This window comes from Somniosus microcephalus, chromosome 12 (assembly GCF_052327205.1).
Source record: "Somniosus microcephalus isolate GS21.2 chromosome 12, FLI_Smic_1.0, whole genome shotgun sequence".
NCBI classification, from domain to species: domain Eukaryota; kingdom Metazoa; phylum Chordata; class Chondrichthyes; order Squaliformes; family Somniosidae; genus Somniosus; species Somniosus microcephalus.
Genome location: NC_140998.1, coordinates 69652396 through 69668030, shown reverse-complemented (window position 1 = coordinate 69668030; position 15635 = coordinate 69652396). Strand labels below are relative to the sequence as shown.

The 15635-nt window shown below is 45.8% G+C and overlaps 1 protein-coding gene across 18 annotated transcripts in view; it reads right to left on the bottom strand.

The window, feature by feature from the left end:
- The window catches only part of mark3a (MAP/microtubule affinity-regulating kinase 3a), a 223778-nt gene that overhangs the window by 33223 nt on the left and 174920 nt on the right, over positions 1–15635 (bottom strand). For all 18 annotated transcript variants that reach the window (XR_015080208.1, XM_086003043.1, XM_086003046.1 and 15 more), the window contains one exon: positions 9151–9270. Coding sequence is in view for 17 of the 18 variants with exons in the window: in XM_086003043.1 (XP_085859169.1) it covers positions 9151–9270 (120 nt within the window). In the remaining variant the exon portion in view is untranslated. The remainder of the gene's footprint in view (positions 1–9150; positions 9271–15635) is intronic.

Genomic DNA, 15635 nt, shown 5'->3' with positions numbered 1-15635 from the left:
TAAAATCCCTTGCATTAACTAATAGAATAATTCAATACCACATCTGGAGGTATATTCAAGGGATCCAACTGTCTGTAACTGACTAGTAGAATAACACCGCCACAAAATATATCACAAAATGAGTAAGAAAAAGCTACGTTTTTCATAGAACATCATATGCTGGTTTGTGTTCTGAAAACGTAACAAGACAACCAAGTCTCACTTAAACTGCTTAAGTCTCACTCATGTACCTTCGGAATCATCCCCAATTTTTGCAGCTTTGACACACACTCCAGAGTCCATATGTTCATTTTTGTATATAAAGAATGAACATTATATAGAAAAATTTAACCTCAACAACAAGAACCCGCTTAATTGCAACTGCTCGATACAACCTCACGGATTACAATAAAATGAGAATTTTTATAAAGCGGAAGGCAACAAAAATCAAGGCTATTCTGGTACACAACAACCTTTATTTGCCTAAATGTCTTACGTCTTAAAAAGGTGAATACAGTATGCCATGTTAAAAATTAATGAAAAATGCTCACATCTTGTGAGTTTTATGCTGGAAAGAACTCAGATTTTATTTGGTAGAGATCAGAAGTCATCAACCTCCACATTTTCCCTACCAATGCTTAAAATTCATCAAATATTTCACAATCTTTTGACTTGATGAGTTGATGCAGAACGCAGTGCCATGCCAATCTGATTGCTCCAACTTTGGGAATTTACAGTTCTGGTACATCTTCATCAACATCCTCTGCAGTCTTGGTTTCTCAGTCTTTCAGAGAAGAAGCAATTTTTGCATCAGTTATCTTGCAAATGTCAAGGCCATCATCCATCAAAACAAAAAGATCAAGCTCCTCACTCAAACTACTAGGAATCCTTTCAACAACCTCAGCTTCGACTGGGTCATTATTTTTCTGGCTAGAAACCAAACCACAGTTTCTAAAGCAGTTACTGATGCAGCTGAAAGTCACTGCATGCCAAGCTCTACTGGATAAATGCATAGCATCTAACACGCTATAGTTTTCCATAACCTGTGAAACAACAGTTTCCTCAGTGGAATCTAAAACAGAAGCCACCTTGCGCAGGAATTGCTTCTTGTGGTGTTGCTTCATGCTATCAATGATGCCTTGGTCCAGGGGCAGGATGGTGGAAGTGGTGACAGATATCACAAATTGAACCCTTATATGTGAAAGAAGATTAAGAGTCAAATCATCAGAAGTGGCAATAACCATCAAAAGCCATACCATCTTGCGTCACTTTCTCATCTTGGTATTGAAAGGCCGCAGCAACTTTATGTCAATTCTTTGCGTCCTCCAAGTATTAGCGCTGCTTTCATAATCAGTTGGTAAAGCTTTCACATTTCTAAAACAACGAGGGTTCTTGGTTTTCCTGATCATGAGGTTTCATCTTGTCTGATCCCTCCATGGCCTCACCCCTCCCTATCTCTGTAATCTCCTCCAGCCCCACAACCCTCCGAGATATCTGCGCTCCTCTAATTCTGGCCTCTTGAGCATCCCTGATTTCAATCACTCAGCCATTGGTGGCCGTGCCTTCTGCTGCCTAGGCCCGAAGCTCAGGAATTCCCTCTCTAAACCTCTCCGCCTCTCTTTCCTCCTTAAGATGCTCCTTAAAACCTACCTCCATATTCCCTAATTTCTCCTTATGTGGCTCGATGTCAAGTTGTATTTTATACCATTCCCGTGAAGTGCCTTGGGACATTTTACTACGTTAAAGGCACTATATAAATACAAGTTGTTATTGACGCTTCCATTTCCTATCTCAATTCTCATTTCTTTCGCAGTTCTTCAAGATATTCACTTTTCTTTCGGAATTCGAGAAACCTGAGATTTAGAAATGCCATGCTTCTGTATGACTAGCTTCTAATCTTCAGTTCCTTCACACTGTTCAAAACATCCAGTTCCTTGTGCAGTGACAAGTCATGGCAATGTTTTAGTTGAGCCATCTTGAAAAGCAATTTGACTTCCACACAAGACTAACATTAGAGATGACTGAAAGCCAGGTTACACTGGTTTTTAGGCACGCTGACCAACGAACCCAAAAAGATTGAAGAGTAAAAGCCTTGGGTTCAAAGCTGAACAGTCTCGCTAAAACAACATTTCTGCCTCCACACTTGCATTCAAGCGGGAATTGCAATTAATTAAATTGCAATACCAGAAATTTTTCACAATTGGAAGTATAGAGGAGAAAAAAAAGGGACTATAAAAATGGTTGCGTTAAAACAGAAATTGCAATTAAATGCGATGCAAATAAACAGGTATGGCTATATTTTCAAGTTTGGTAATTAGTGACTCAGAAGTTCTAGTATTTTGCAGATATCTGTTACCATTGATCAAATTTGGATAGTGCTCCATGCATCAGAAGATATCAAAGTCTTGAAAGACTGTGATCAAAATTGAATTAATGAGAACTTACACTCACAAATCAATTCATATCTGCTTTCTCAAAATGGAACATTTTCTTTCCCTGTCTCATCTATGGGGAATTAACCTTCTAATGCTCATTTTGACATAGCTGTATGGCAAATGACCATTTGAATTTCTTATATGTTCGCAGATTTTGAAACTATTATATGAAAGTAAGCAACCCTCTCCGGACCCCATGAAGTCTCATGGCATCAGGTCAAACATGGGCAAAGAAACCTGCTGCTGATTACCATTTACTGCCCTCCCTCAGCTGATGAATCAGTACTCCTCCATGTTAAACACCATTTGGAAGAAGCACTGAGGGTACCAAGAGCACAGAATGTACTCTGGGTGGGGGACTTCAATGTCCAGCACCATTACTGACTGAGCTGGTCGAGTTCTGAAGGACATAGCTGCCAGACTGGGCCTGCGACAGGTGGTGAGTGAACCAACACGAGGGAAAAACCTACTTGACCTCGTCCTCCCCAATCTACCTGTCGCAGATGTATCTGTCCATGACAGTATTGGTAGCAGTGACCACCGTACAGTCCTTGTGGAGACGAAGTCCTGTCGTCACACTGAGGACACCCTCCATCGTGTTTTGTGACATGGGATAGATTCAGAACAGATCTAGCAGCTCAAAACTGGGCATCCAGGAGGCGCTGTGGGCCATCAGCAGCAGCAGAATTGCATTCCACCACAATCTGTAACCTCATGACCTGGCATATCCCTCACTCTACCACTAACATCAAGCCAGGGGACCAACCCTGGTTCCATGAGGACTATAGAAGAGCATGCCAGGAGCAGCACCAGGCGTACCTAAGAATGAGGTGCCAACCTGGGGAAGCTGCAACACAGGACTACATGCATGCTAAACAACGGAAGCAGAATGTTATAGACAGAGCTAAGTGATCCCACAACCAACAGATCAGATCAAAGCTCTGCAGACCTGCCACATCCAGTCGTGAATGGTGGTGGACCGTTAAACAACTGATGGGAGGAGGAGGCTCCACGAATATCCCCATCCTCAATGATGGCGGAGCCCAGCACGTAAGTGCAAAAGACAAGGCTGAAGCGTTTGCAACCATCTACAGCCAGAAGTGCCGAGTGGATGATCCATCTCAGCCTCCTCCTGAGGACCCCACCATCACAGAAGCCAGTCTTCAGCCAATTCGATTCACTCCATGTGCTCTCAATAAAACGGCTGAGCGCACTGGATACAGCGAAGGTTATGGGCCCCAACAACATCCCGGCTGTTTTGCTGAAGGACTTGTGCTCCAGAACTAGCCGTGCCTCTAGCCAAGCTGTTCCAGTGCAGCTACAAAACTGGCATCTACCCGACAATGTGGAAAACAGCCCAGGTATGTCCTCTCCACAAAAAACAGGACAAATCCACTCTGGCCATACTGCCCCATCAGTCTACTCTCAATCATCAGCAAAGTGATGGAAGGTGTTGTCGACAGTGCTATCAAGCGGCACTTACTCACCAATAACCTGCTCACCGATGTTCAGTTTGGGTTCCGCCAGGACCACTCGGCTCCAGACCTCATTACAGCCTTGGCCCAAACATGGACAGAAGAGCTGAATTCCAGAGGTGAGGTGAGAGTGATTGCCCTTGACATCAAGGCAGCATTTGACCGAGTGTGGCATCAAGGAGCCCTAGTAAAATTGAAGTCAATGTAAATCAGGGAAAAGACTCTCCACTGGCTGGAGTCATACCTAGCACAAAGGAAGATGGTTGTGGTTGTTGGAGGCCAATCATCACAGCCCCAGGACATCGCTGCAGGAGTTCCTCAGGGCAGTGTCCTAGACCCAACCATCTTCAGCTGCTTCATCAATGACCTTCCCTCCATCATAAGTCAGAAGTGGGGATGTTCGTTAATGATTGCAGTGTTCAGTTCCATTTGCAACTCCTCAGGTAATGAAGCAGTCCATGTCCGCATGCAGCAAGACCTGGACGACATTCAGGCTTGGGCTGATAAGTGGCAAGTAACATTCGTGCCACATAAGTGCCAGGCAATGACTAACCACCGCCCCATTACCGTCGCCGAATCCCCCAACATCAATATCCTGGGGGGGGGGGGGGGGGGTCACCATTGACCAAAAACTTAACGTCTTTTAAATTCGTTTTTATGGGATCAGGGCGTCGCTGGCAATGCCAGCATTTATTGCCCATCCCTAGTTGCCCTTGAGAAGGTGGTGGTGAGCCGCCTTCTTGAACCGCTGCAGTCCGTGTGGTGATGGTACTCCCACAGTGCTGTTAGATAGGGAGTTCCAGGATTTTGACCTAGCGACGATGAAGGATCGGCGATATATTTCTAAGTCAGGATGGTGTGTGACTTGGAGGGGAACTTGGAGGTGGTGGTGTTCCCATGCGCCTGCTGCCCTTGTCCTTCTAGGTGGAAGAGGTCGCGGGTTTGGGAGGTGCTGCCGAAGAAGCCTTGGCGAGTTGCTGCAGTGCATCTTGTAGATGGTACACACTGCAGCCACGGTACGCCGGTGGTGGAGGAACTGAATTTTTAAGGTGGTGGATAGGGTGCCAATCAAGCGGGCTGCTGTGTCCTGGATGGTGTCGAGCTTCTTGAGTGTTGTTGGAGCTGCACTCATCCAGGCAAGTGGAGAGTATTCCATCACACTCCTTACTTGTGCCTTGTAGATGGTGGAAAGGCTTTGGGGAGTCAGGAGGTGAGACACTCGCTGCAGAATACCTAGCCTCTGACCTGCTCTTGTTGCCACAGTATTTATGTGGCTGGTCCAGTTAAGTTTCTGGTTAATGGTGACCCCCAGGATGTTGATAGTGGGGGATTCGGCAATGGTAATGCCATTGAATGTCAAGAGGAGGTGGTTAGACTCTCGCTTGTTGGAGATAGTCATTGCCTGGCACTTCTGTGGCGCGAATGTTACCTGCCACGTCGTCCAGGTCTTGTTGCATGCGGGCATGGAATGCTTCATTATCTGTGGAGCTGCGAATGGCGCTGAACACTGTGCAGCCATCAGCGAACATCCCCATTTCTGACCTTATGTTGGTGGGAAGGTCATTGATGAAGCAGCTGAAGATGGTTGGGCCTAGGACACTGCCCTGAGGAACTCCTGCAGTGATGTCCTGGGGCTGTGATGATTGACCTTCAACCACCACAACCATCTTCCTTTGTGCTGGGTATGACTCCAGCCCACTGGAGCATTTTCGCCCAGATTCCCATTGACTTCAGTTTTACTAGGGCTCCTTGATGCCAGACTCGGTCAAATGCTGCCTTGATATCAAGGGCAGTCACTCTCACCTCACCTCTGGAATTCAGCTCCTTTGTCCATGTTTGGACCAAAGCTGTAATGAGGTCGGGAGCCGAGTAGTCTTGGCGGAACCCAAACTGGGCATCAGTGAGCAGGTTATTGGCGAGTAAGTGCCGCTTGATAGCACCGTCAATGACAGCTTCCATCACTTTGCTGATGATTGAGAGTAGACTGATATGGCGGTAATTGGCCAGGTTGGATTTGTCCTGCTTTTTGTGGATAGGACATACCTGGGCAGTTTTCCACATTGTCGGATAGATGCCAGTGTTGTAGCTGTACTGGAACAGCTTGGCTAGAGGCGCAGCTAGTTCTGGAGCACAAGTCTTCAGCACGATAGCCGGGATGTTGTCGGAGCCCATAGTCTTTGCTGTATCCAGTGTGCTCAGCCGTTTCTTGATATCACGTGGAGTGAATTGAATTGGCTGAAGAATGGCTTCAGTGATGGTGGGGACCTTGGGAGTAGGCCGATATGGATCATCCACTCGGCACTTCAGGCTGAAGTTGATTGCAAACGCTTCAGCCTTGTCATTTGCACTCACGTGCTGGGCTCCACCATCATTGAGGATGGGGATATTCTTGGAGCCTCCTCCTCCCGTTAGTTGCTTAATGGTCCACCACCATTCACGACTGGATGTGGCAGGATTGCAGAGCTTTGATCTGATCCGTTGATTGTGGGATCACTTAGCCCCGTCTATAGCATGCTGCTTCTGCTTTTTAGCATGTAGCTGTGTTGCAGCTTCCCCAGGTTGGCACCTCATTTTTAGGTATGCCTGGTGCTGTTCCTGGCATGCTCTTCTACACTCGTTGTTGAACCAGGGTTGGTCCCCTGGCTTGGTGGTAATGGTAGAGTGAGGGATATGCCGGGCCACGAGGTTACAGATTGTGGTGGAATACAATTCTGCTGCTGCTGATGGCCCACAGCACCTCAATAATGCCCAGTTTTGAGCTGCTAGATCTGTTCTGAATCTATCCCATTTAGCATGGTGGTAGAGCCACACAACACGAGGGAGGTTGTTCTCAGTGTGAAGACGGGACTTCGTCTCCACAATGACTGTGCGGTGGTCACTGCTGCCAATGCTGTCATGGACAGATGCATCTGCGACAGGTAGATTGGTGAGAACAAGGTCAAGTAGGTTTTTCCCTCTTGTTGGTTCACTCACCACCTGTCGCAGGCCCAGACTGGCAGTTATGTCCTTCAGGACTCGGCCAGCTCGGTCAGTAGTGGTGCTACCGAGCCACTCTTGGTGATGGGCATTGAAGTCCCCCACCCAGAGTACATTCTGTGCCCTTGCTACTCTCAGAGCTTCTTCCACGTGGTGTTCAACATGGAGGAGTACTGATTCATCAGCTGAGGGAGGGCAGTAGGTGGTAATCAGTAGGAGATTTCCTTGCCCATGCTTGACCTGAAGCCATGAGACTTCATGGGGTCCGGAGTCAATGTTGAGGACTCCCAGGGCCACTCCCTGCTGACTGTATACCACTGTGCCACCACCCCTGGTGGGTCTGTCCTGCCGGTGGGACAGGACATACCCAGGGATGGAGATGGAGGCGTTCGGGACATTGGTTGAAAGGTATGATTCTGTGAGTATGACTATGTCAGGCTGTTGCTTGACTAGTCTGTGGGACAGCTCTCCCAATTTTGGCACAAGTCCCCAGATGTTGGTGAGGAGGACTTTGTAGGGTTGACTGGGCTGGGTGTGCCGTTACCGTGTCCTTAGCCGGTACCGGGTGGTCAGTCCGGTTTCATACTTATTATTTTGTTTCGTAGCGGTTAGTTACAACTGAGTGACGGGCTAGGCCATTTCAGAGGGCAGTTAAGAGTCAACCACATTGCTGTGGGTCTGGAGTCACATATAGGCCAGACCAAGTAAGGACGGTAGATTTCCTTCCCTAAAGGACATTAGTGAACCAGATGGATTTTTACGACAATCTGATAGTTTCCTGGTTACCATTACTGATACTAGCTTTTTATTCCAGATTTATTTAATTAACTGAATTTAAATTCCCCAGCTGCCGTGGTGGGATTTGAACTCACGTCTCTGGATCATTAGTCCAGGTCTCTGGATTACTAGCCCAGTGACATTATGACTACACTACCATTCCCTTTACTGGACCAGTCACATAAATACTGTGGCTACAAGAGCAAGTCAGTATTCTGTGGCGAGTGTCTCAGCTCCTGACTCCCCAAAGCCTTTCCACCATCTACAAGGCACAAGTCAGCAGTTTGATGGAATACTCTCCACTTGCCTGGATGAGTGCAGCTCCAACAACACTGAAGAAGCTCGACACCATCCAGGACAAAGCAGCCCGCTTGATTGGCACCCCATCCACCACATTAAACGTTCACTCCCTCCACCACCGGCGCACCGTGGCTGCAGTGTGTACCATCTACAAGATGCACTGCAGCAACTCGCCAAGGCTTCTTCGGCAGCACCTCCCAAACCCCTGACCTCTTCCACCTAGAAGGACAAGGGCAGCAGGTGCATGGGAACACCATCAACTCCAAGTTGCCCTCCAAGTCACACATCATCCTGACTTGGAAATATATCGCCATTCCTTCATAGTCACTGGGTCAAAATCCTGGAATTCCTTCTCTAACAGCACTGTGGGAGTATCTTCACCACACGGACTGCAGCGGTTCAAGAAGGCGGCTCACCACCACCTTCTCAAGGGCAACTAGGGATGGGCAATAAATGCTGACCTTGCAGCAATGCCCACATCCCAGGAACGAGAAAAAGAAAAAATATCTCCTGCAATAAAGGTGTATATAAATTGCTTTGTAGAAATCAGATTTTAAAAAAAAGTTAAAATGCTGAAGTTCTATTTCTGTACTTATAAGAAGGTACAGTCTTTCCATAAATGTGGGGCTACTTTTGTGGTGCAGTGGGTTTGCTGATTAACTGCACTGAAGACACATTTTCTTCCTTCTCTGCTCCTCACCCCCACTGTAATCTCTTCCCCCATTGTAGGAATACATTCATGTTGCATTCTACTTTTACAATTTTGTTTTGAGTCTTTATTCTTCGTGCTAATTTTAAGCATGCCTGCATGAAAGTGAAGATTGCTCATTTTTTCCTCCCAAAATGTGGCTACCCAGCAGTCTACTATAATACATCCTTTCCCAAATGTGTACAATAGAAAAACATGTTTGTCTACAGTTATATTTAAATATTGTTCAAACCTTTATGGCTGGAATTTTAAGAAAGACAAAGGAGTATATGAACGCAATATTTTCAGTAATTAGATATTTTGAAGGGCAGTTCAACAAAGAACTCCATCACAATCTGTGTATCTCAAAAAAAGTTGGCCACTTCACAAATTTTGTTTAAATTCTATCAATGCTTCATTTTATTATGATGTTAGTTTTCATGGACACGTGTCTGAATAGTGGTATGACAAAATTCCACTATACCAGGAGAACAAAAGTAATGTAATCTGGGTTTCTTACCTCTAGTGTGCCTCTTTTAGAAGGATTGAGCACCAGAAAGCGTTTAAGAAGGTTTTCACAGTCTGTAGACATGTAAAAAGGAATCCGGTATTTCCCTCTGAGCACCCTTTCTCTTAGTTCCTTTAACACAAAATTCAGTATAATTAACATCTTGCTGGATATTGTAGTTACCTCTTGAATTTAATAAAGAAATCAAAATGCCTCTGAACTGTAGCTTTTATGTAACAATTTATTGCTTGAATTTGTAATCTTTCCACTTCTTACTTGAAGGGCTCCACGGTCACCTCAGCAGAGTCTAGGGACCAAACGTTGGACCTTTCTAAGCTGTGTTCAGTAAAACACCCCAAGAGATATATTTACCCAGTATGCCATCAGGGGAGCTCCAGCAATTTAAAATTTAAAGGAAAAGTTCAATAAATATATATACATATATTCATTATCCACTGATGTGCATATTGTTGCTTTATTATTAAAAAAAATAAAAACATCAATGCAACCCTGTTTAACTTCCAGTTCCTTCAGTAAATAGTAGAGAAACATCATAGATATCAACCAGCACAGGGACTTTTTTTTGGATCAAATTAGTTCAATATCAGAGTCAGTGCAATCAGACTTCCTAGAAACTGAGTTTGTATCTTTTACCTGTATGTATGTAGTCAAGGCTTCTGCTGAGGACAGGAAATAAGCAACCATTGGTGCAGTCCAGAATAAGGTATTATATACAAAAGAATGGAGTGGGGGGGGGGGGGGGGGGGTGGTGGTGTGGAGAGAGAGAGGATTACCTAGCCAAAATGGCTGCACAAAAGGCATCCATTCCACAATGGGTGAAAATCTCATTTGTAGCTGCATGTTCAAAGAATGAGTACAAATTTTATAGAAAGAACTTAAGCTGTAAATAACTTAGCGTTGATTCATCAGGATTCTCCCAGAGATGGGAAACTACAGTTATGAGGAAAGACTTGAGATACTGGGATTATTTCCACTGGACTACAAAGAGGAAACAGGAGATTGACTAGATGCTTTTAAAATTAGGAAGTGTTTTGACAGAGTGAAAAAGGAAAGACTATTTCCTATGGTTGGGGAGTCAATGACGAGTAATCATCAATTTAAAATAGTCACTAATGAAGGGAGGAGAGGGTGGGATAATTTTTTTTTTTTTTTTTTATACAGAGAGTTGTTAAAGCAGGGAATACTTTGCCACGGAAAGTAGTTGAGGTAAAGACCATTGTATTGTTTAATGGAAGAGTAAACAAACACTTGAAGCAGGGGGAGATACAGGGCTGTGGAGAGAGTTCAAGGCAGTGGGATTTTGGAGTGCTCATGTACGGTCTAGGATGGACAAATTGAGCTGAATGGCCTTCTTCTGTGTTGCAAACTTCTATGATGGTTCTCTTTGTGGACAGCATTGTATGGCTATTATTTTCTGCAAGGATTCTCATCAACTGTACAATTCCATTTGCAATCAGGCTTTTGGGAAGGCAGTACACTACTAGAACAAATAAAAACATTAATCACTATTGTGAAGAAGTACTGAAAGTAGCAATAGATCAGAATGCACCAATGTCTGTTGGCTAAGACAGTTCTAAACCAAGGAGTTACTGTGACACCACCTGAAGTGCTGTGCCGATATTAACCAAATCTACAGCAAACATCCAGCAAATCTGTAAGTCATTCAAAAGAGGACAAAGCACAGCTCACAGACACAATGTCAGCTCCCTCTTTTGTCCATGCCCAAATTACTAAAACTACAGTCAATACAAAGAATGGCAATGCTAATTATTGATTGTGTTTATCGGTCACATTCCTCGAAATGGTATTCCTTAAAACTAAGAAAAAAATTCTTCCCTATGTAAAAGATGCTAAACAAGCATGTGCTAAACAAAGATAGATAGTGCTAATGGAGAATTTTGCTATATTACTTTTTTATACTAAGTACTTAAGGGCTATTCAAAGACTGCCCCAGTTCTCTGACTAATGCACACATCTCTCCTGTGTTACTGTATGGCCCAGATTTACAGAAGACAGTTATTCTCTGCTGGTTTAATGAAAGGACCTGCATTTATATAGCGCCTTTCACAACCTCAGTATGTCCAGAACACTTTACAGCCAATGAAGTACTTTTTGAAGTGTAGTCACTGTTGTAATGTAGGAACTGTGGCTGCAAGGTCCCACAAACAGCAATGAGATAACGACCAGATAAGCTGTTTTAGTGATATTGGTTGAGGGATAAATATTGGCCAGGTCACCAGGGAAAATTCCCCTGCTCTTCTTCGAATAGTGCCATGGGATCTTTTACATCCACCCGAGAGGGCAGATGGGGCCTCGGTTTAACGTCTCATCCGAAAGACGACACACTCCCTCAGTACTGCACTGAAGTATCAGTCTAGATTATGTGCTCAAGTCCCTGGAGTGGGATGTGAGTTTACGACCTTCTGACTCAGAAGAGTGTGCTACCACTGACCCACAGCTGACGCCGATGTACTTAACATTGTGAACAACATGAACCAAACCATGTGTTTTGACATCAGTTTGGTTAGATGGTGAACTTGGCCCTATAACGCTGTTCTGGTCAATAATGGGTAACATTATAACCTTTTTGTTGGTGTGGAAAGTCACTCTGTGTGCACTAATATACCTCTTCAGTGCTTTGAGGTGCCTGCTGTACATGGTCCATGTCTCTGAGGCATACAGCAGGGTGGGTATTACTGCTGCTCTGCAGACCATGAGCTTAGTGCCGGGTTTGAGGTCCTGGTCTTAGAAACATAGAAGATAGGAGCAGGAGTAGGCCATTCGGCCCCTCGAGCCTTCTCCGCCATTCAATGCGATCATGGCTGATCATCCAAGTTCAGTACCCGGTCCCTGCTTTCTCCCCATACCCCTTGATCCCTTTAGCCTTAAGAAATATATCCAACTCCTTCTTGAATATATTTAATGAATTGGCCTCTATTGCCTTCTGTGGTAGAGAATTCCACAGGTTCACCTCTCTCTGGCTGAAGAAATTCCTCCTAATTTCTGTCCTAAAAGGCCTACCCCTTATCCTTAGACTGTGACCCCTGGTTTTGGATTCCCCGACCATCGGGAACATCCTCCCTGCATCTAGTCTGTCCAGTCCTGCCAGAATTTTATAAGTTTCAATGAGATCCCCTCTCATTCTTCTAAACTCCAGCGAGTACAAGCCCAATCGACCCAATCTCTCCTCATACGTCATTCCTGCCATCCCAGGTATCAGCCTGGTGAATCTTCTCTGAGCTCCTTCCATGGCAAGAATATCCTTCCTCAGATAAGGCGACCAAAACTGCACACAATACTCAAGATGTGGTCTCACCAAGGCCCTGTACAACTGCTGCAAGACATCCTTGTTCCTGTACTCAAACCCTCTCGCTATGAAGGCCAACATATCATTTGCCTTCTTAACCGCCTGCTGCACCTGCATGCTTACCTTCAGCGACTGGTGCACAAGGACACCCAGGTCTCGTTGCACTTCCCCTTCTTCCAATCTATTGCCATTCAGATAATAATCTGCCTTCCTGTTTTTGACACCAAAGTGGATAACCTCACATTTATCCACGCTTCTCATTGCATCTGCCATGCTTCTGCCCAATCACCCAACCTGTCCAAATCATCCTGTAGTTTCTCGGCATCCTCCTCACAGCACACACGCCCACCCAGCTTTGTGTCGTCTGCAAATTTGGAGATATTACATCTAGTTCCCTTGTCTAGATCATTAATATATATTGTGAATAGCTGGGGTCCAAGGACCGATCCCTGCGGTACCCCACTAGTCACTGCCATCCACTCTGAAAAAGGCCCGTTTATTCCAACTCTTTGCTTTCTATCTGCCAACCAGTTCTCTATCCAAGTCAATACCTTGCCCCCAATCCCATGTGCCTTAACTTTACACGCTAATCTCTTATGTGGGACCTTATCGAAAGCCTTCTGAAAGTCCAAATACACCACATCCACTGGTTCTCCCTTATCTATTTTACTAGTTACATCCTCAAAAAATTCCAGTAGATTAGTCAAGCACGATTTACCTTTTGTAAATCCATGTTGACTTTGTCCGATCCTGTCACCGTTTTCCAAGTGCTCTGCTATTACGTCTTTTATAATGGACTCTAGCATTTTCCCCACTACCGATGTCAGGCTTACCGGTCTGTAATTCCCCGTTTTCTCTCTACCACCTTTTTTGAATAGTGGGGTAACATTAGCTACCCTCCAATCCATGGGTACTGTTCCAGATTCCATCGAATGTTGGAAGATGATCAGCAATGCATCTACTATTTCTAGGGCCACTTCCTTAAGTACCCTAGGATGCAGATTATCAGGCCCTGGGGATTTATCGGCCTTCAATCCCATCAATTTCCCTACAAATACTGATTTCTTTCAGTTCCTCACTTTCATCAGATCCTATGTTCCCCAACATTTCTGGGAGATTATTTGTGTCCTCCTTTGTGAAGACAGAACCAAAATATGTATTTAACTGGTCTGCCATTTCTTTGTTCCCCATTATAAATTCCCCTGATTCTGACTGCAAGGGACCTACGCTTGACTTCACCAATCTTTTTCTCTTCACATATCTATAAAAGCTTCAAACACTCTCTTCCTCAGGCGACCGAAGGCTGCACTGGCACACTGAAGGCGGTGTTGGACTTCGTCGTCGAAGTCTGCCCTTGTTGACAGTAGGCTCCCGAGGTATGGAAAGTGGTCCACGTTGTCCAAGGCCTTGTCGTGGATTTTGATAATCGGGGGGGCATTACTGTGTGTCGGGGGCAGGTTGGTAGAGGACTTTTGTCTTACGGATGTTTAGTGTAAGGCCCATGCTCTCGTATGCTTCGGTGAAGGTGTTGGCGATGGTTTGGAGCACTGGAGAGGTACCACCAACGCTGCCTCCGCAAGATCCTGCAAATCCATTGGCAGGATACGCACACCGTCAGTGCTCTTGCTCAGGCCAACATCCCCAGCATCGAAGCTTTGACCACACTCAATCAGCTCCGATGGACGGGTCACATTGTCCGCATGCCCGATACGAGACTCCGAAAACAAGCGCTCTACTCGGAGCTCCGACACGGCAAGAGAGCCGCAGGTGGGCAGAGGAAATGCTTCGAGGACACCCTCAAAGCCTCCTTGAAAAAGCGTAACATCCCCACTGACACCTGGGAATCCCTGGCCCAAGACCGCACAAAGCAGAGGAGAAGCATCCGGGAAGGCGCCGGACAACTCGGGCTGGATTTTGATACTGGTGGCGTGTAGGAGGCAGGACTACAACTTTCGGGGTTGTAGTCACGCCTCCATCGAGTTGCAGCCAACCCACGCGATTTTCACTTGATTGACCTTGTTGAGCCAGCCCAGCGGGCTCAGCAGGCCAATTAAGGGCCACCTGGCAACAGGTGACGTCACAGATTGACATTTCATCTGTCAAGAGCTTTTGAAAGATGAAATATCAGCGTTTGACAGCTCTTTGAAGCTATCAAACACTGACAATCTGTATTCCAAATTAATTCCTTCATCTCAGGCTGATTTAGAGATGTCTCCAGAACAGAAAGCTGAATGCTGCAACTTTTGACAGCTCGCGGCCATTCTGCTTTCTGTGCCGGTGAGATGAGGGACTCAGGAGACCTGAAGGAAGGAAGGCTGTAAAGGTAAGTGAAACTTCTTTAAACACTTTACACACACCAAACACACTTACCTCTGCACTCATGCACCCATCACTCACCTGAACACCGAACATCTCGAACCCTCCAAGCCCTTCAGCCCGACGGTCCGCCTCGCTAACTTGGCGTGGTTTGGAGCCGTCGGGAATCCCACACTTCAGGAATAAAATTAGGGATTAGGCTAAAAACTGCCTGTTAACTACCTGTTAACAGGCAGTTAATTGGCACTAATCCCCTTCCCGCCTCGGGGAGGCGGCTCCCAGCACAGGTCGGGTATCCGCCTCCTTTGAAACTGGCATGGAGGCGGGTTGGGGGCGGGATGGGTTCGAGCCCCCCGATTTCGAGATTTTAACACTCCACACGCCTCCAATCCTGCCTCCACGGCCCGATTAAAATCCTGTCCCTCGAGTCTCTTCGCCGGGGGCAAGCGGAAGCCAAGCGCAGGCAGCGCAAGGAGCGCACGTCAACCCAAGCACCCCACCCACCCGCCCCTTCAACCACCGTCTGCCCCACCTGTGACAGAGACTGTAGGTCCCGCATTGGACTCATCAGTCACCTGCGGACTCATTTTTAATGTGGAAGCAAGTCATCCTCGGTTCTGAGGGACTGCCTAAGAGAAGAGAAGACTAATATAATTTAGTCAAATGTGTTTCAGTCAATTTAGTACCGTGAAGTCTGTCTTGTTACCGAATATAGAACAAGTACAAGTGGCTAGAGCATAAGAAATAGGAGCAGGAGTAGGCCACTTCGCTCTTCGAGCCTGCTCCGCCATTCAGTAAGATCATGGCTGATCTTCTACCTCATCTCCACTTTCCTGCACTATCCCCATATCCC